Raw genomic sequence first — 18,987 nt, 5'->3', positions numbered from 1 at the left:
GTTAGTCATCACTGTGACTTGCTTCACCTCACAGGACCACATGTCTTCTAAGTCCTGTCCCACAAAATGACACAACACTAAGAATCCCCCCCACGAAGCAAACAAGAACAAATAATCTAAACACAGCGTACAACAAACAACGAAAATGACTAAAAGCGGTCAGAAATATCAACAAGCAGAATGAAACTTACATGAGCAGCTTCTCCAACGAAAACAACTCCTTAACGGGGCCGAGTAGCAAGTGCAATTAAAAAACAATTAGATTCTTCTCCTCCCTCTCCCAGAGGACTTACTGCCACCTAAGCCTCTTTTCCAAATTCAAACCGACCACGGCTTGACGGTGCCTAGTAGAGGCGACGCTTCACCAACAACACCAGCAGTCATCTCCCTCGGCACTGCAGCGGTGCCGGTTGTTGTCTGCCGTGTGACCAGCCGCCTGTGTGATTCCTGGCTTCTAATTCTAGACCCTAATGGTGGTTGAGGAATGGAAATTTGAATCACCCCATCCTCCCGCAGCCAGACTCCTGATAATTAGCCCTGTGACACATGGTGAAGGAGGCTGTGTGTGTGTGTGTGTGTGTGTGCGTGTGCGGACCGTCTTCGTCAGGGTGGCAGGGTCATGGTGTTTGGTGACAGGGAATCTGGGGCAGTCGCACCACAAGAAAAGCATCGACCTGTTGCAACACTTTGTTTGTCCTTCACAAAAACGCTCTGCAGTCTCTCGACCTGCTGTTCATGGAAAGATCGGGCTGTGTAAGAGTTAAATCTGCAGTCCCTGGGAAAGGGGGGGGGGGGGGGTTATCTCAACTGTTTGACACACAAAGTCCCTCTTCACCAAAAATGCTTCATTAGTGTTTCAGGGGCCATTTACGGTGAGGGAGCTTGCCGACGCCCTGAACTCACAAGTCGCTATAGGTTTGAACATGGAGGTAAAGTGTGTGGGTGTTTGTTATAAGCAGCGAGTGAGTGAACTGTGCACACATGTCAGGATCCCAGCCAAACACCCACCCTCTCCTTGGCAGCGGGGGAGTGTGAACGCCCTATGAGCACATCTCTGTGGCTCCAACAATCTCACACCGAGTTAACCCTTGCCAAGGCTGCGGCACCCCCCCCCCCTTGCTGATGCGTTTCTGTTGTGGAGCATACGTCCAGGCAGTCACAATGCATGAGGTCACCACAGCGGCCGGGACGTGCATTTGATTTGGCTCTGTGAACTCCATATCTCAGTAGTGATGTCATGCTGGTTTTACAGACACTGCAGTGCCGGTGCTGGCCGTCACTCCAGCATGTGCGTGGTCCAAAGTCAACTCAACCTCAGCCGGGGGAGAAGAAAACCTGTTCTTATAGGGAATGAACAGATATTCTTGACTCCAGGTCGCACACTGCAGAAAGTCAATGAGGAACCGAAAACCATCTCGTTGATATGTAGACATTTACCGTAAAGAAGGTAAACAAACACCTCTATTGACAGGAGCAGTCATTTCAGAACAGTAGTCCCTGGACTGACAACCACTATTCAACTGTACATTGAGTAATGGCAATTAATCCAAGTCAAAGATTGAAATAATCCTGATGATGATTTGAAGTCATATCACCCAGCCCTATATGGACATAACCATGTGTAAGATTATGAAGAAGGAAATCAGATACATGACTAAAACCAGACGATTATCTGTGAGCACAGACCTCCACCGAGGCTGATTGGACAATTTATCACAATATTGCAGATATATGTATTTCATCAGATATAAAGAGTGTTCTGCAAACTGCCTACATTCAACTGCAGGCAAGATATCTATTCTGTGATATAGTTGAAGGGATATTTGTTACTGTACTGTAAATGAATAAAGATCAATGCAATGTTAAAGAAAGTAAAAATTTGCTTTTGCGTAATCCTGCTAAAAGCAAACAAACAATAAGAAGAAAAATCTAATTACATATTTATCTTGCACACTATCATAAATATCAGTCCCCTAAAAATGCCAGAATTTTTCATGGGTTCTTTGTCAAATGAGCTCTCTCATCTACCACATCCCATCCATCTGTAGCAATCACTTACTTGAACTGGCATCATGGTGAAAGGAAGGGTTGAGTGTATTTCGATGCTCACTGCTCATCCTGTGTCTAACCTGGTGTTTTCTGTCTTTACATCCATCTGTTTCTGTTTCTCTGATGCACCACATCATCATTACAGCAACACAAACAAATGTCCACCTCTGGAACAACCATTCAAAGCTTAGGTTTGACTGCAGAGGGCCGGACCTAAACTGTAAAAGCTGTACGGCCAGTAAATGAAACCTAACCCTGGCTATGTAGTGAATGAGCAGCATGCATAAAATAACTACGCCCTATGTTTACCCTTTTTTATTACTGCCTGTGGAGAACCATAGGATACTACTACCCGTGAGAAATATCCCCTGGAAACCCAATAAAACATCTACACAGAGATGGAAATCTGCTGGGAGGCAATATGCTCCTGCTGAGAACAGCAATTTGTTTTTGACAGATGATACAACGCCCTGATATCGCTGACCGTGCACGTACAGTATCCTCCACCTGCTGCAGAGCGAGCTGAGGTCTGGGCCCCCGACTTTCCACAAGGGGGAAGAAATCAGACCTGAGATCAACACGAGAACCACATTCACACGAGCAGAACTCAGCCTGCATGTCCCCGTTTAATGTAAAACACTAAAGGAGGAAGCCTCAATTTAACTGAGCTGATTCTGCAAAAACTGAAATATATATTCACACATCACGGAAGCTTGGGGCTTTTGTGGTTTTAGAAAACGGGAAAGGAGAACACTGCTTGAGAGTCATTCAGGCCAATATGCAAGGAAAAGGGACATAGAGGGTTTCACATCTCCCTCCTCTGACTCAACACAACTTAACACTTTAACTGACCCTTTAACATTTTACACAATTACATGAACTGTTCTAAATGGTTTTTAGAAACTCATTAGGGTTAATAATCTCATTTGCACAAACACAGAAGTTAAATCAAGATGCTCGGGTGTGTATTCCCCAAAACTAAGATGACATGTCAGCTCCTGCCTCAAAAACAACTGAAACATTTAAAATTTAACTTTTAACTCAATCAAAAAAGGCTTTTCATCAACATTAAATGTGCAATACCAGCACAGCAAAACTAAATCTAAGCTGAAAATGTGTCTCCCTAGTTTTAACCATCATGCTTAGATATTTCCACGAAGCAGTGAGGCACGGGTTCAGGGAGTTAATGTGCATCACATGTTCGATAGATTTGTAAAGTTAGACTTGACGTAGCTGCAGTGCTTCTACAAATTCTTTTGGATCTAAAACTGTCTTTTGACCGAAGTAAGAAAATAATTAAACCAGCCTATGAAGAAAGAAGGCAGTTTCTCCTGTGAACAGCACAGACAACTCTTCTTTCTACACTTCTTTTTGCAAACATGCTCCAAAACAATTATTCAATACAAACATATTTGTATGTGTTGGGAAAACAGAGGCCGTCCTCCTCACCTCCGCTGCACACTTGACTGGACAATGTGATATATCCAGCTTTAAGCGTGGATGTGGATACGAGTTCGGAGTTTTACCATCTGATCAAGAACTCGGTTTCATATTGGATCTGAAATGAGCCTTGTCCACTTGTCTGGGAACGTCAATCAGCCGGCTCCTGACAAGCCAAATCCACCCTGCGGCCTGCGGATGCCAATCACGCATTCCCTGGCACGGCTAATCCAAGCCAGGCCCATCTCAGTGTGCACTCTCAAACGCATTTCTCCCATTTCACTGACATGCTTCGCCTGTGACTTTTGTGACGACCCCTCCCTTTACTGCTAGCATCATGCAGCTGATTACTTCCTGCAGGAGTTGGCAGAAAGGGAGGGTCGTTAGGGCAAGGTGCTCACACCTGGCTAGGCCTCTACCCAAGGTGATATAAGCCAGCCTGGTCTCATTGTCTCTCTCTCTCTCCTAGGCTCCACGCCGCTACAGGTTCTTGGTTCTTGGTTCTTTTTGGCGTCTTCCTTGTACACTCAACAGGAGCACACACATCTCACTCATCCATACACTACATTCACCACTGATGCCACTACTCTCCACACCTCATGCTTTTTGTACATATAATTGTTCAAGTTATAATAAAACCTTTTCATTTAGCACTTTCAATCCTGACTCGTCTCCCCTCCTTGTCACATATGTTGAGCCAGTTTGTGACAAGTGGGGGCTCGTCCGGGATCCAGTATTAGGATTAAAATAGCTTAAATTTGGTCTGTACTGGTAAATTGGCCCGGTTTAGGTTGGTGTGTGCTTCCTCCTCTTGCAGACAATGGTTTTTGGTTTGCTTTGTTGGAGTGTACACTACTTGTTGTTGGACATAGCTGACTGTGCGTTGGTTAGTCATCAACTGTTCTGGGAGGGGAAATGTCAGGTTGTTGTCAGTGCTGGTTATTTCTTGTAGGAAATTAAGGAGAGGTATTTGGTCCATTTCTGTTTGTGGTGAAGGTGATTGGATTTGACTGGGGCTTTGCGTTTAGCCCTATCTGGGGTATGTTGGTATCTGTTGGAGCAGGAGTTTCTACCCCCTGTTAGGTTTGGTAGCGGGTTCCTCTAGGGGACTCGTGGTGATCACTTTAGGTGGCGGCGAAGGTGGGTAGAGCTATTAGCTCGGGAGCACCTCTAGGGTTGGGAGAGGGTTGCCAGTCCTCTGGTGGCCTTCTTCTCACCACTGGTTTCGCGTGCATAAGTACCCCCCACCATTAACTGCACGAAGACTAGGATAAGTTAGTTAGCTAGTTTTAATGGTTGTAGTTAATATCAGTAAAGGGGGGAGGCTCCTGTTCACCTGTTACCTCAGGTTTGGGTTTTCTGCGTGTCTCAGTCAAGGTTTGTAACTTGTTAGGCTGATTGTTTTTGAGGATGGCTTCCCTTGTGGAGAGTTTCATTCAGGATCCTTCACAGGCTTTGCTGGACCAGTGCACTAAAGATCAACTTCTTAGGATAGCAGAGCACTATGAAGTTGACATTTCAGATATAAAGTTAAAGGAGAGTGTGAAGACCTGCTTAAGGGATGGTCTGTTTGAGGCTGGAGTTTTGTGCAGGCAGTCTGTAAGCAGTCCAGTGACCAGTGTAGTGCCTAATCCTGGAGCTCTAACATTTGAACAACAGAAGGAGTTGCTGCAGTTGCAGTTAAAACAGCAGTTAGAGTTGGAGAGGTTGAAATGTGAAAAGGAAGTAGAGTTGGAAACTATAAAGCATAAAACTGAGTGTGCCAAGTTGGAAATGCAACAGCATCAACTACAGCTGGTAAGAGAGGGTAAACTTTCAGATATGGGGAGAGTGGATAGTTTTGAGGCCTCAGGGGGCAAGTCTTCCCAGTGTGACCTGGTTAATAATCTCCGCCTGCTTCCCAGGTTTAGTGAGTCTGATCCAGATTCATTTTTTTCTCTGTTTGAGAGGATAGCAGATGCTCGAGACTGGCCAGACGCAGACAGAACGATGCTGTTACAGTGTGTTCTGACTGGAAAGGCCCAGGAGGCTTACTCTGCTTTAAGTGTATCAGAAAGTAAGGTTTATGACACAGTGAAGGCAGCAGTGTTAAAAGCTTATGAACTTGTGCCAGAGGCATATCGCCAGCGTTTCAGATCTGGGAAGAGGCGGGATAATCAGACCTACACTGAATTGGCCCGTGATTTGACTTCCCAGTTTAACCGCTGGTGTGCAGCATCTGAAGTTGTTGCATTTGATGATCTCTGCAACCTGGTGGTACTGGAACAACTTAAGAACTCTGTACCTGAGCGGGTGGCTACCTACATTACTGAACATAAGGTAAAAACCCCGAGAGATGCTGCAGTCTTGGCTGATGAGTATGTTCTAACACACAGAAGTTTCTGGGACACAACGGGAGCAGCTGGTCATAGAAATGACACTTATTCTAGGCCAGTAAAGATAAAAACAGCTAACGAGGCAGATCGGCAAAAGTTTACTCAGGGTGGGCGGAGTTCAGTAGTAAATTCTGACACCTGTAGGTACTGTCAGGCAAGGGGGCACTGGAAAAAGGAGTGTCCAGTGCTGAAAGCCAGGAGGTCCTCTGGTCGGGTGAAACCTGCTGTTATGGCTGCTCCAGTTATAACATCTGAGAGCAGGGCGTTAGGTCAAGTGCAGGCTTGTACTAAGCCGGTAGCTCCTCAGGATGACTACTCTGCTTTCATTTCGGATGGGTGGGTCTCTTTGGTAGGAGGTGGGGTGCAGGTTCCCATTAAAATCCTAAGAGATACTGGAGCACTAGATTCTTTCATTCTTGAGTCTGTGTTACCATTTTCATCCAGGACTGATACTGGTGGATGTGTAATCACACTGGGGATGGGTATGGTTCCATTCTCGGTCCCATTGCATCGGTTGGTTCTAAATTGTGGTCTTGTTCAGGGGGAGGTGTCAGTGGGTTTCTTCTGGCCACGCTTAAAGAGAGATGTTGCTCTTTTCGTTAAGACGTGTCATACCTGTCAGATCACTGGCAAGCCAAATCAGGTTGTTAAACCTGCTCCTCTACAGCCAATCCCCGCCATTGGACAGCCATTTGAGCATTTGATTATTGATTGTGTGGGGCCCCTACCTCGGTCCAAATCTGGACACACATATTTGCTGACTGTAATGTGTCAGGTTACCAGGTATCCTGCTGCTTACCCACTTCGCAGCATTACAGCCAAAGCCGTGGTTGGAGCGTTGACTCAGTTCATTTCAGTATTTGGCATCCCTAAAGTCATACAGTCTGACCAAGGTTCTAACTTCACATCCCATCTGTTTGCTCAGGTGCTTAAACAATTACACATCAAGCATAACAAATCAACAGCCTACCATGCGCAAAGTCAGGGTGCGCTTGAACGTTTCCACCAAACGTTGAAATCACTGTTGCGAGCTTATTGTACAGAACTGTCGGGTGACTGGGGGGGTGGGCTGCCCTGGTTGCTGTTAGCAGCTCGCGAAGTTATCCAGGAAAGTACTGGATTCAGCCCGAATGAACTGGTGTTTGGCCATAAAGTGCGTGGCCCACTTGCAGTTTTGCAAGATGGTTGTTTGCCAGAGGATCCACCTCCAAATCTTAAGGATTATGTTAGTGGTTTCAGATTGAAACTGTACAGGGCAGGTGAGCTGGCTAAGCAAAAGCTGCAGAAGTCACAGGGCAAGATGAAGCAACGATATGACCAACGGGCTGAGGCTCGCCAGTTTAACCCAGGTGACCGTGTACTTACTCTTCTGCCTCTGGTAGATTCCCCTTTTCAAGCTAAGTACAGTGGTCCTTTCTCTGTGGTGCGTCAAGTCTCTGATCTAAACTATTTGATTGAAACTCCTGGCCGTAGAAAATCTACAAGGTTGTGTCATGTAAACCTCCTGAAGCCATATCACACTAGTGAGTCTGTGTCTCCACTGCCGAAGAGCTCTCCAGCCAAGCCAATGTTGGTCTCTGGCCCTGTTTTGACCTCTTCCATGTCTGAACTAGTGGTAGTTGAGGAGGAAGGGTTGGATATTGCTCCAGATGATGGGTTGTTGCGGGGCCGGTTGAAAAATTCAGAGACGTTACAAGATCTAAATATCCTTGTCGGGCACTTAAATGTGGTTAAACGTGATGAATTGATTAAACTAATTAACAGCTATCTATCACTGTTTTCTGATACCCCAACCCAAACGCACTTAATTGAGCATGACATAGATGTTGGAGTTGCTGAGCCCATCAAGCAGCGTTTTTATCGTGTGTCAGATGAAAAAAGGAGACAGTTGGATGCTGAAGTACAGTACATGCTGGATAATGATATTGCTGAGCCTTGTTCATCAAACTGGGCCTCCCCATGCCTCCTAGTAAAAAAGGCAGATGCTAGTTTGAGGCCCTGCACTGACTATCGTAAGGTGAACAGTATCACTAAACCTGATCTGTATCCACTTCCTCGTATGGAAGATTGTATTGATATGGTAGGTTCAGCCACATTTGTGAGCAAATTTGATCTTCTCAAAGGGTACTGGCAAGTCCCACTCACCAAAAGGGCAAGGGATATTTCAGCCTTCATAACTCCTTCTGGCTTGTATTCGTACACTGTTATGCCATTTGGTTTGAGGAATGCTCCTGCAACATTTCAACGGCTAATGAATCGGGTTGTTTCAGGGCTTACAGGTTGTGCAGTATACCTAGATGATGTTGTGGTGTATTCTGACACCTGGGAAGAACATGTACAGCGTATAGGTGCTCTCTTTGACAGGTTGGTCTGGGCCAACTTGACAGTAAATCTGGCCAAGTGTGAGTTTGCCAGAGCCACTGTGACCTATCTTGGGAAGGTGGTGGGTCAAGGCCAGGTTCGACCTGTGGAGGCCAAGGTCATGGCAGTGCAAAAGTTTCCCCCCCCTACCACCAAGAAAGAGCTGATGCGTTTCCTAGGGTTGGTAGGCTACTACCGCAGTTTTTGCAAGAACTTTTCATCTGTGGTTGCACCCTTGACCGACCTCTTGAAAGCTAAAGCTGAATATATTTGGTCTTCAATGTGTCAAAATGCATTTGACAGTGTAAAAGCCTTGTTGTGTTCAGCCCCAGTGCTGGCAGCGCCACGATTTGATCAGCCCTTTAAACTTCATGTAGATGCCAGCAATGTGGGTGTTGGGGCCGTCCTGTTGCAGGAGAATGCGGAGGGTGTAGAGTGTCCTGTGAGCTTCTTCTCAAGAAAATTTAACAAGCATCAATACAACTATTCAGTGATTGAGAAGGAGGCTTTGGCACTTGTTTGGGCTCTGCAGCATTTTGATGTCTATGTCGGCTCAGGGTTATCTCCGCTGACTGTCTTCACTGACCATAACCCCCTCACCTTCTTGAAGTCACTGCCAAATCCTAATCAGAGGCTAATGAGGTGGGCGCTGTTCCTGCAGCCATATAACCTAGACATCCGACACATTAAGGGGACTGACAATGTAATGGCAGATGCCCTGTCTCGGGCACCTGTGGACCCTTAGTCTATTTATTCATGCTGTCTCTCATTTCCATGTTCTCCTCTGCTCATCTCTCGGCTCTTCATTCCCTTAAAATGCTCCTTTGGTACCAAGGCTGCTGGGTTGGTGAGGATGGAGGGATGTGCTGGAGGATGCAGCCTGGGGGGAGTGCAGTACTGACTGTCAGTTATTGGTAACGTATGAACCATGACAGATTGGAACATATTGACACTTATTTGATGTATAACACGAGGTGGAACCTCGTTCTTATGGAGGGGGGTGTGACGACCCCTCCCTTTACTGCTAGCATCATGCAGCTGATTACTTCCTGCAGGAGTTGGCAGAAAGGGAGGGTCGTTAGGGCAAGGTGCTCACACCTGGCTAGGCCTCTACCCAAGGTGATATAAGCCAGCCTGGTCTCATTGTCTCTCTCTCTCTCCTAGGCTCCACGCCGCTACAGGTTCTTGGTTCTTGGTTCTTTTTGGCGTCTTCCTTGTACACTCAACAGGAGCACACACATCTCACTCATCCATACACTACATTCACCACTGATGCCACTACTCTCCACACCTCATGCTTTTTGTACATATAATTGTTCAAGTTATAATAAAACCTTTTCATTTAGCACTTTCAATCCTGACTCGTCTCCCCTCCTTGTCACATATGTTGAGCCAGTTTGTGACACTTTCAAGTGTAACGTGTCCACTCTGTCATTTCGTACCCTCACAGCTTTGCCAGCCGCAGTTGTTGTTCTTCATTGCGTTGCTAAAATCTGAGTGCGGTGGTGACACTCACCTCCCGGTAGCCGTGGGCCCAACTGTCCAGGGAGGTGCAGGGAGTCTTTCGTCTTGCTCGGGGGTTTGAGGTCATTTGGGGCAGTGGGTTTACGCTAAAAAGAGGAGAAAAGAGTTTACTCGGGCCTGCCAATGAAAACACAACTTCATGCAGAGGCAAACAATCGTATTAGCATCATCCGCTTAGCCAATTAATAATCCAGGATAATCGTCTAGCTGGCCTGACATGAAATAAAAGACACTATCCGAATGATTTCCTGTGTTGCCCTCATGGTGGCGGGTTTGTCTTTATGAGCCGTGGCTCTGCTCAGGAGGCTGCACATTAGAGCTCAGAGGACACAGACCTGCTCATTTATTATGATTAGGCGGCTGAGGAGCACAGCTAATCCAATAGGGGCTGGAAATAAAACAGGTGAGAAGATATTGTGGGCAGCAGGTGTGGCTGCAGATGGGTGGCAGCAATAATAAAACCCACTAACCGTGTGATAAATATGAAAAGGCAATAAAATAAGATGTGATGGGCCAATAAAAAGAGAGGGCCGGTTCACGAAAGGACGTTCGGTTATGAGGGGCCAGTTTAAGACGACTTCTGCCAACTGCCTGACATATGACTCAATCTCTGACTGTGAAGAGGCATTCGTCTCTATTATGTAACTCGCTGTGGTCACACGGTCACGCTCCAGATAGGAAATTCTAAATTTCAGCTGGGACACTGTTCTCTGGCTGTCAAAACTCAATCCATAGGTTTCTTTTGAGAAACTTGTGCTCGTGGAGTACCCACAAAAAAATATTAGAGAGACGTTTGAGGGTGAGAAAGTTATCGATACCTTTTATCTGATCCATTTTTTTATCTAATCAGTTCATCTTTGAGTCCAACTGAACAAATCTACCTGATTTGAGGAAATTGACAACCACAAAACATAATGCCCTTCCTGTAATACATTTGTTTTTATTAAAAACTAACTAAAGAGTAACTTGTAAAGGATCAATTCTCAAATATAACTAAGTGTCCAGGATGAGACATGTCCCTCTATAGCACCATGAATCCAAACCACTGTAAGTCCCACACTCACAACATAGAGATACACATGTAGCCATTGAGATGTGTAACAGTATAATGAGAAAAAATGAAATGCAAACACTATAACACAACATAATAAATAGATACCTGAGGTAGGACACTGTTGGAAGACTGTGCAGTGGTATTCTCATCTGCAGAGACAGAGAAGAGAGAGTTGAGACAATGACAGATTATCTCCACAGTTCAATTACTCAACAGAACTTCAGACAGTTTGTGATTGTCAGGAGAGAAAATGTGAAAGTGATGTAGAATAAGATCGTGTATTATGCATGGAGACGTTATCGGGCCACAAGTGAGACAGACTTCAGATTCATCTTCCTGCCATTTTAACTTAACTGCGTGTGCCGACATGAATAAGCAGTTTAAAGAGAAACGGGCAGAAAACGAGTCGTCCATCTCTTCTATCAAACTCAAAAGGAAACGACGCCTTTTTCCCCCTAATGGCCTCGTTTATCCACAGAGGGGGGGTATGATGACATCAGCCCATCAAACTCCCCAAGCCATCAGCTCAGTGACGTTTTCCTACTGGTGCCAGTGAAGCTGAGTAAGTTGGAGGCCCCGAGGGGACGGTATTAAAACAACTACATCAACAGCTAGGGATCAAAATGGCCTCCTAATTTAATCCCATTTAATCCAATTACATGCGGTGCCATTCACCAGCCACGACTGAGGAGGGTCTGCTGTTGTACAGCACACGAAGCCGTGGTGAGGTTGACGGTGTCTATGGGCCCTGCTGAGGATCGGGCTGGAAAGGAATTCGGGCTCAGGAAGAATCGGTGGAGTTTTAAAATATATTATGGAAAATGGAGCTTAGATTTAAAAAATATGTTTACTTCCATGATCGAAACTCCCGATATTTGTCTGTAATTGTGTTTTCTTTTTATTTATGATAAAATGAATGGTTAAACTGTAAAATATCAAGCCTCATTAGATTTGTTTTTGTTTTGTTCACGCGCTAGACTTTTATTAAAAGTATTCCCTTCTTTTGGATGATATTAAAATCCCACTATTACCTTTGTGGGAGTGGGACTCCTTGCTGGGCAGCGGGACTTTGGTCTGTGCAGACAACAACAACTCGTACGTGTGATCCTCCTCCTCCACCGGCTCGCCTCTCTCATCAATGATGCTGTTAGTATACAGCGCCTGCAGAAAGATAAAACAGAAAGAGAGAAGAGGGAAGGATGACGTTCAGGGAAAGAAGGTGAAAGGACTTCCTCATTCAAGTGTCCGTCAGAGCTGAGTGTATTTAAGATCCAAATGTGTCCTTCAGTGAGGGAAAAAAAGACTGGGAAAGTTTTGGTATGAAATCACTTCCTTAAAGTTACTTCCACAATGAATCCTCTGTGGTCGGTCACAGTTCAGACCAGACAGATTCTCTCATTCTGTCCTCGCTCCTTTTCCACCTCACTTCTCCTTTTACACCCCCGCTTCCATTAATATTTACTGAGAGGAATCCAGAGGTGACCGTCAACCCACAACGTCCAATAAAATAACTATTAAAGCTAGTGATACTATCGTGACCATTCATGCACTGCTACAAATTGTACAAATTAATATGTGTTGTGTTATAAGTGGCAACACAATACTGTTGGCTTCTCACCTCTGAGCTCGCCTCCTCTTCATGACCAGGACCAGGATGTGATGTGTGGACCAGACGATCTTTCTACAAATGATAAGGAATATAATTTCTACTAAATTTATGGTTGCAATTTATTTTAACTATTACTTTGATTTATCAAAGCTAAGAAATGCACTGCAAAGTCCCTGTGAACCACAGAGCAGAGTGTAATGCTGGAGGGGTTTAGCAGCCCAGTTGTGCCGCCAGAGGACCACTATCACCCTCTAGTGGGAGATCAGTATTCTATCTCCCATAAACCCCTGAGATGAGGATACTGTTCTACTGAGTGGATATGTGTGTGTATGTGTCTGTAGTTAAACCTCTGCTGACCTTGCCAGCTTCACTATCCGGCCGTCCAGAGTCTCTGTCAGAGGACTTGCCGCTGGTGAGACTGTCCAGAGAGTGACAGGACGTGGCTTCATACAGAGCCTCGTATGGGCTCTCCTCCTCGGGCCCCGGGGCCAGCCCCGAGATCAACTCGCTCATCTTCTCCATTTCACCTTTGGTCAAGAAACACACAGACACAGAGTTTTTAGCTGGAAAATGAAAGAGAACTCTCTTTTGTATTCGCCTGTCCAGTGTTTCCTTTTTTTATTTGCTGACTGAATTTGTTCTTCTACAGCCAAACCTCTTTTCTAGTTTGGGACATTCTCCCGGTCTTACCCTTTCTGCGTGGGCTGGGACTCTCCTGAGGCGGTGGTATTGGCGGAGGGGGGAGGTCGATGTCAGGGGGTTTCCCAGCCATGTGACCTGCAAAAAAGCCAAACAGGAGATTGTATCACAGCAGGAAGATGTGAAATCAAGAGGACACTTCCTGCCACAGCTCTGTGTTTTCACATTTACCTAAAACGAGAGCAACTATTTCTCTGCTCTTCTGGGAGGGCATGTCCTTGACCGTGTCCAGCGCTGGGAGGCCCTTCTGGTCGGTGATGTTCACGTCGATACCTGGAGAATGACGACAGGAATAGATGATAGAGACACAAGCCAAGTGATGTGAGGGGATTTTAGCTGATTAAATCACTACGGCACTGAGGTCTGACCTGCACTGAGAAGTCTCTGCACCACATCCGCCTTCCCGAACAAGGCCGCTTCGTGGAGGGCGCTGCCTTTCTCCGTCTGAGCAGAAAAAGAAACCAGGAACATTTAGAGCCAGAGGCAGAGAGAGAGAGCTGGGACGAAGTGAGGACACTGATGTGGATACGATCACTTGTCTCTATATGTCGGCCCTGTGTTACACTGGCGACCTGTCCAGGGTGTAAACCTGTCACCCACCAAATATCAGCAGGGAGTTATCAGCCTCCCATGTGACCCTCAAGGGATAAGTAGTACCTGGAACAATCTTGTTTCAGCAACGTCCTTTCACTCTGACGGACAGTGTAGGGCAACTACTGAGTTTACGCCCACAAGCTGGTCCACTTCTCTACTGAAGATGATGTGGCTGAGCAATGAAAGTGGATCATTTTCCAGTTCACAGGGCCATGCTAATTGAAACCTGTGGGGTGCAGGGCCTGAAGGACACTGGATAGATACCCCCATCCTTGATTCTGAGGAAAGTAGGGCGAAGTAAAAGGGGAAAGTATCTCCAGACAGATGGATGGCACAGTTTGGTGCAGTGTCAGAGCCACAGGGTCTAACCAGTGGGAGCCAGGCTGGCTAAGCTTAGATACCACATCAGTTCCTTTGCAGACTGAGAGCTCAAGAGTCATATATTTAACCTGGTAGGAAGTAGTGAGAGGAAGTAATGCAAGACCAGATTAAGTAACCCGACAAGATTTGTGCCATTACAGAAAATTAAGAAACAAATGCACGCTGAAGATTTTAGCTTCACACACACACACAAACACATACTGTATACATACAGAATAAATCAACACTGGGTAGTTTTTACACTTGAAACAGCTTCAAAAATAATATTGAGGTACACAAACTTATAAGAGGGAGAACAGCCTGTCTGTCATTGCCACAGTGCTCCCTGGAGGCCTGGAGCTGCTCTAGTGTACCGTGCTGGTGCTGGAACATAACGACCTGCTTTACAGCACACGTCACAGACCAAACTGAATATCAGAGCATATTTCACTCATGGGCGAGAACTAAAAGAGGCCAAAGGATCTGGACCTGTAGTTGTTGTTGTTGTTATTGGACAAGTAAGTAGCCTTCTGCTTTGTTTGCTGTGTGTTGTTCTGCTCGCTCGACGTTTGGGTGTGTGCGTGAAGTTGTTGACTCGTTAGTTTGTCATCAGACGCCAGGTAAAACCCCTTTTTGATGGAGTTTTAGCTGGAAAGTTAGCTTGTCAACAAACGCTCCTGTGTACAACTTTGTGCAAAGAGACGGCTAGGCTGCAACTCGTATTTACGAACAGTGAGCGATACATCCCACCTCTAGGGGGAGCTCTAGTATAGCCAAGAGCTTTAAAACCTACCTCATAGTTGATGTCCATGCCGGCGTCCAGCAGCACCTCCACCACAGACAGGTGTCCATTCCGAGAGGCCAGGTGCAGCGGCGTGTGTTTCTTGGTGTTACAGCTGAGCAGGTTGGGGTGGGCACAGAGCAGCAGCTTGACCACCTCCAAGCGGCCGTAGAGCGCCGCCAGGTCCAGTGGGGTCTCGAACTTGTTGTTCCTCATGGTGGGGTCCGTCAACTCCTCCAGCAGCAGCCGCACCACCTGGAAGTGGCCGTACTGGGCAGCACAGTGCAGCGGCGTCTCGTTGTCATTGTTCTGTTCGAGGGAGGGGGGTGGGGGGTGGGGGGGCAAGATTGATGGGTGAGAGGCGGCACAGGAAAGAGACGCAGCAAACAAAGCAATAAATAGATGTAAGTAATGAAGAGAAGGAAGGGACGTGGTTTGATGAAGGAGTAAGAGTAAGTGCCTCAGAGGAGTCGTTGGGAGGGTAAACCAGTCAGTGCATACACAGAGCCCACCACATTAGCAGATTAAAAGGTCATAAAAAGCACTAACCACAGTGAAACCCATAGCGAGGCCTGAGAGGGGGGGGGGGGAGTATCTGGGAGAGGGGGACTCTGGCTGGGCCTGAGTGGAGGACTGGCAGACATGCATGGACTAATGAGGACAGGTGTTGGGGGGGGCACTGAGCGCCACAGGGCATTGTGGCGCTAGCGGAGGGGCAGAGGCACCGAGGCAGGCGGAGAATCAGCAGACATGGGTCACCTGGACGAGAGGAACTAGTAGCAGCGGTGTTGTGTAGTTACACAAAGAGTGAGACGGGCCCATTATTCTCCTCCTGTCACGTTGGGGGCGTCACCTCCATGGAGCACAACTGTAGTTCATCGCTCGCCCCTGCACACCAACAACATCCAACAGAGATTGTATGTGTGTGGAATATTGATGAGGCCTGAAGTGTTGACCTAAGATTTGTCATTACGACATCAATACGGCTACAAAAAATGTCTTTCTATTATTCCATGAGTTTTTTTTTTTCAGTAATTGTTCCAAACGCAATTTTAAAATGCCCAGAAGTTGTGATCTGGTTGATCACCAATCGGAAACACAATTTACTAAATGTAAAAAACAGCATATCATCATATTGAAGAATCTGTAACCTGAAGAGGCTGGAGAATTTGTTGCATTTTTCTCAATGAATGAAGTGTATTTGTGTCAATAAACAAATCTATGAATGAACCAACAGTTCCAGCAATGACAACACACACCAGTGGTCTGGATAACTGCCTGACAGTAATGGAAACTCAACGTTCCAATATTCTGCAATTCCAACCCCAGATAACTCTGAAAGGATTAGAGTAAAACTTATCAACAGCCAGTAAACAACTGGTGTCCTTCATATTCAAAGCGACAGTTCATCCAGAGCAAAGAATGATCTCGTCTCTGCAGCGTGACAGTTACCGATGTTTTAAAACATCTGCAAGAAAACAAGCAAGCACATGAGCCGATGTAGCGGCAATTAAAAAGCAGTAATTACACCGTGAACTGTGGAAGTGCTGCTCATTGGATCTATGACTCTCGTGCAACAACAAAATCAATGTCTACACAGACCTGAGATCCTCCAGCGGTGTTGATGATCCCTACCATGACGAGCCAGCAGGGGGCAGACCCTGCAGCCCTGGAGCTACAGTGAGGTGATGGCATTGGGAATACTCATAACAACAACATGGATGTAGGCTTCAGGGAAAAAGCTATAAAAACATGATGCTACCTTTAGTAGAAAGTCTTAGGGCTGCATATGTAGCTGCTCTGAATCTGGAATGTAAACGTGAATGTAAATGTAAAACAGGATGTAAACAAAAGCCTGAATAACCCCAAAGCGCTGCAGCTCCGTTAAAAAAACACTATGTGAAAAATGGGTGTGACAGCAAACGTCAGCCATTGTGGAACCACATGCTCCGCGAGTCAGTCATTCCAGACGCGTAGAGGCACCTACAAAGGGCCGACAGCTGGCCTCCACTCCCCCCTCTGACACGGACGTGCACGATGCCAGGTCGGGGCGACTCCCACAGGAACCTGCCAGCTGTGCCCCAGAGGACAGGGGATCATGGTAGTGACGGGGGGGGGGGCAACGGGGCAGATTTAGACGGGTGTCAGTCGGCCCTTTGCACAAAGATCTGGCACCAGATGGGATCAGCAGGTAGCTCCTCCATTGTTACAGGGAGAGAGAGAGAGAGAGAGAGTGTATTGGGCTCATACTGGCAGAGCAGGCTGCAGCTTGAGCCCAGAGATGAGGTGGAGCTAAGGGAAACAACAACAGGACACCTGCCTGTCAAAGGAGGAAGCACAGAGGCTGGGAGGAAAATAAAAACAACAACTCATCTTGGGGGAACTCGACTGAGCTAAACAAGTGGGACAAGAGTTTTAAAACTGCTTTTCTTTCTGAGGAGTCTTCAGATTTGAATGCCCTGGAAATAAGGTTGGCTGACTCAGCAAATTCTCCTCTTAAGTCCCTTCTCAAGATAATTTTAACTGAGAGCTTTAGCTGACTTTAACTCAAATCTAATTATTGTTTCCACTCGTCTCTGTGTGTGTGGACAAAATAACTGAACAATGCATGGTTGCCTGTTGTCATGAATCCAGAAACTGAATACTTCATGCTTATAGTTAAAACATCTCTGCATCTTATAGGACTATAGACCTGAAAGCAAATATAGAAAGAAAATAATTTCAGATTTTGTGGTATCATACGTCATCGTGATGTTGTTTTGAAAAGTGTTAACCTTTTGCAACATTAAAAACACTACAGATTATTTAGATGAACCGATCATGAGTGTTTAGATGATGTAGATGACATCATGATGAAATGGCATCATTACAATATAACATGGTAATATAATACAGTGCCGGGAGATAACTGCCATCTTTAAAGAGTTATAAATGAAGAGTACTATTATTATTTTTTAGTAGAAGATGGTAGTAGAGGTAATAGAAGTAGTAATGTGTTTGATATGTTATCAGCTACATGTTCCTGTTCTCTACCCTCCTTGGGCCAAAGCAACTTCCATGTACACATACACACTTATCAACACTTACGTGTGTGTATGCCATCTCTCATTTGTGACGCACCATCATTGTGATCATTTATCACAACATTTCTTCAGAGAGCTCTAATCAGGATGTTTGGATGACTTCATCAAACAAACTGACACGCGCTGTGATGACATCAGCATGATTCACGTCCTCAGATGTGCAGGTCGGATGCCTCTGGAGTTAATCTAGCATCCGATGATTTACACAAATCATCCAAAACAACTAGGATTGACTGAAAGTTTGTGAATGTGTGTATGAGTTTAAACTGCCTGATACCTTGAACAGAGGGAGAGGATCATGTTAACAGTACGTGTTGCTCCTGTCAGTGTGGTAGTCAGTGCTGTGTCGCGATGTGTCAGCCAGCATCTGATCTTATTAAACATGGCTGACCACCCACTTGACCCACAGACAGTGGACCAGCAGCCGTGTGACACCCGGCCTGGCCCCGCCTCTTCTTTAGCAAGGTATGTGAGGCATGTTACTCACAGACAGGCGCCTCTCACTTTCCAAACTCCTCCACGACCTGTGTTTTCACTTTAGTTCACAGTAAAACAGCCTCTTTAGTGTAACCGAACTGTGGGAGACATGTGATACAGCGATTTTAATTTTTTAAGAATTATTTATGTGCTGATACCTATGCACACCTCCTTGTTAAGTCCACACAAAGTTATTCTCATCTGCATTTGTGAGATCGGTGCATGTTTTGCTCATTGAAAGTCATTTCTATTGTCGCTCGATTTTGAAAACATTATTAGCGATTCATTTAACAAGAAGCAAAGTGAAAACCATCTCTATTAATAAAGACATAAAACAACTATTAAAAAAATCTATTTTCTGTTCATATTCTGCAGGCACAGCAGATGCATTATTTGATATTTAGTCATTTACGTGAATCTCCAGCTGGATAATTAAAATACTTATATTAAATGTTATACTTAAAGAATCTATGATTTTTATTGCGACATTCTTGCATAAGAAAGACACAGTGGGGAGTTTCAGCATGAAATCCCGACACATAAAGACCAGGATCAGCCTCGTCTCCACCATAACACCACGT

At 45.6% G+C, this 18,987-nt stretch overlaps 1 protein-coding gene and 1 long non-coding RNA gene across 4 annotated transcripts in view; one reads left to right on the top strand and one right to left on the bottom strand.

Moving 5' to 3' along the window:
* Positions 1-18,987, bottom strand: part of LOC128443103 (ankyrin repeat and SAM domain-containing protein 1A) — a 67,712-nt gene that overhangs the window by 30,083 nt on the left and 18,642 nt on the right. For all 3 annotated transcript variants that reach the window (XM_053425849.1, XM_053425848.1, XM_053425847.1), the window contains exons 5-13: positions 14,859-15,155; positions 13,480-13,555; positions 13,283-13,384; positions 13,103-13,189; positions 12,770-12,939; positions 12,422-12,484; positions 11,835-11,964; positions 10,909-10,952; positions 9,742-9,835 (exon numbers count right to left, since the gene is read on the bottom strand). In XM_053425849.1, coding sequence (XP_053281824.1) covers positions 9,742-9,835; positions 10,909-10,952; positions 11,835-11,964; positions 12,422-12,484; positions 12,770-12,939; positions 13,103-13,189; positions 13,283-13,384; positions 13,480-13,555; positions 14,859-15,155 — 1,063 coding nt within the window. The remainder of the gene's footprint in view (positions 1-9,741; positions 9,836-10,908; positions 10,953-11,834; positions 11,965-12,421; positions 12,485-12,769; positions 12,940-13,102; positions 13,190-13,282; positions 13,385-13,479; positions 13,556-14,858; positions 15,156-18,987) is intronic.
* Positions 8,843-9,580, top strand: LOC128443107 (uncharacterized). Its single transcript, XR_008338943.1, has 2 exons — positions 8,843-9,139; positions 9,390-9,580. It is a non-coding gene; the product is annotated as an uncharacterized LOC128443107 (long non-coding RNA).

The sequence above is a fragment of the Pleuronectes platessa genome, chromosome 6 (assembly GCF_947347685.1).
Source record: "Pleuronectes platessa chromosome 6, fPlePla1.1, whole genome shotgun sequence".
Classification (NCBI taxonomy): Eukaryota; Metazoa; Chordata; class Actinopteri; order Pleuronectiformes; family Pleuronectidae; genus Pleuronectes; species Pleuronectes platessa.
This window is presented reverse-complemented; position numbering and strand designations above follow the sequence as displayed.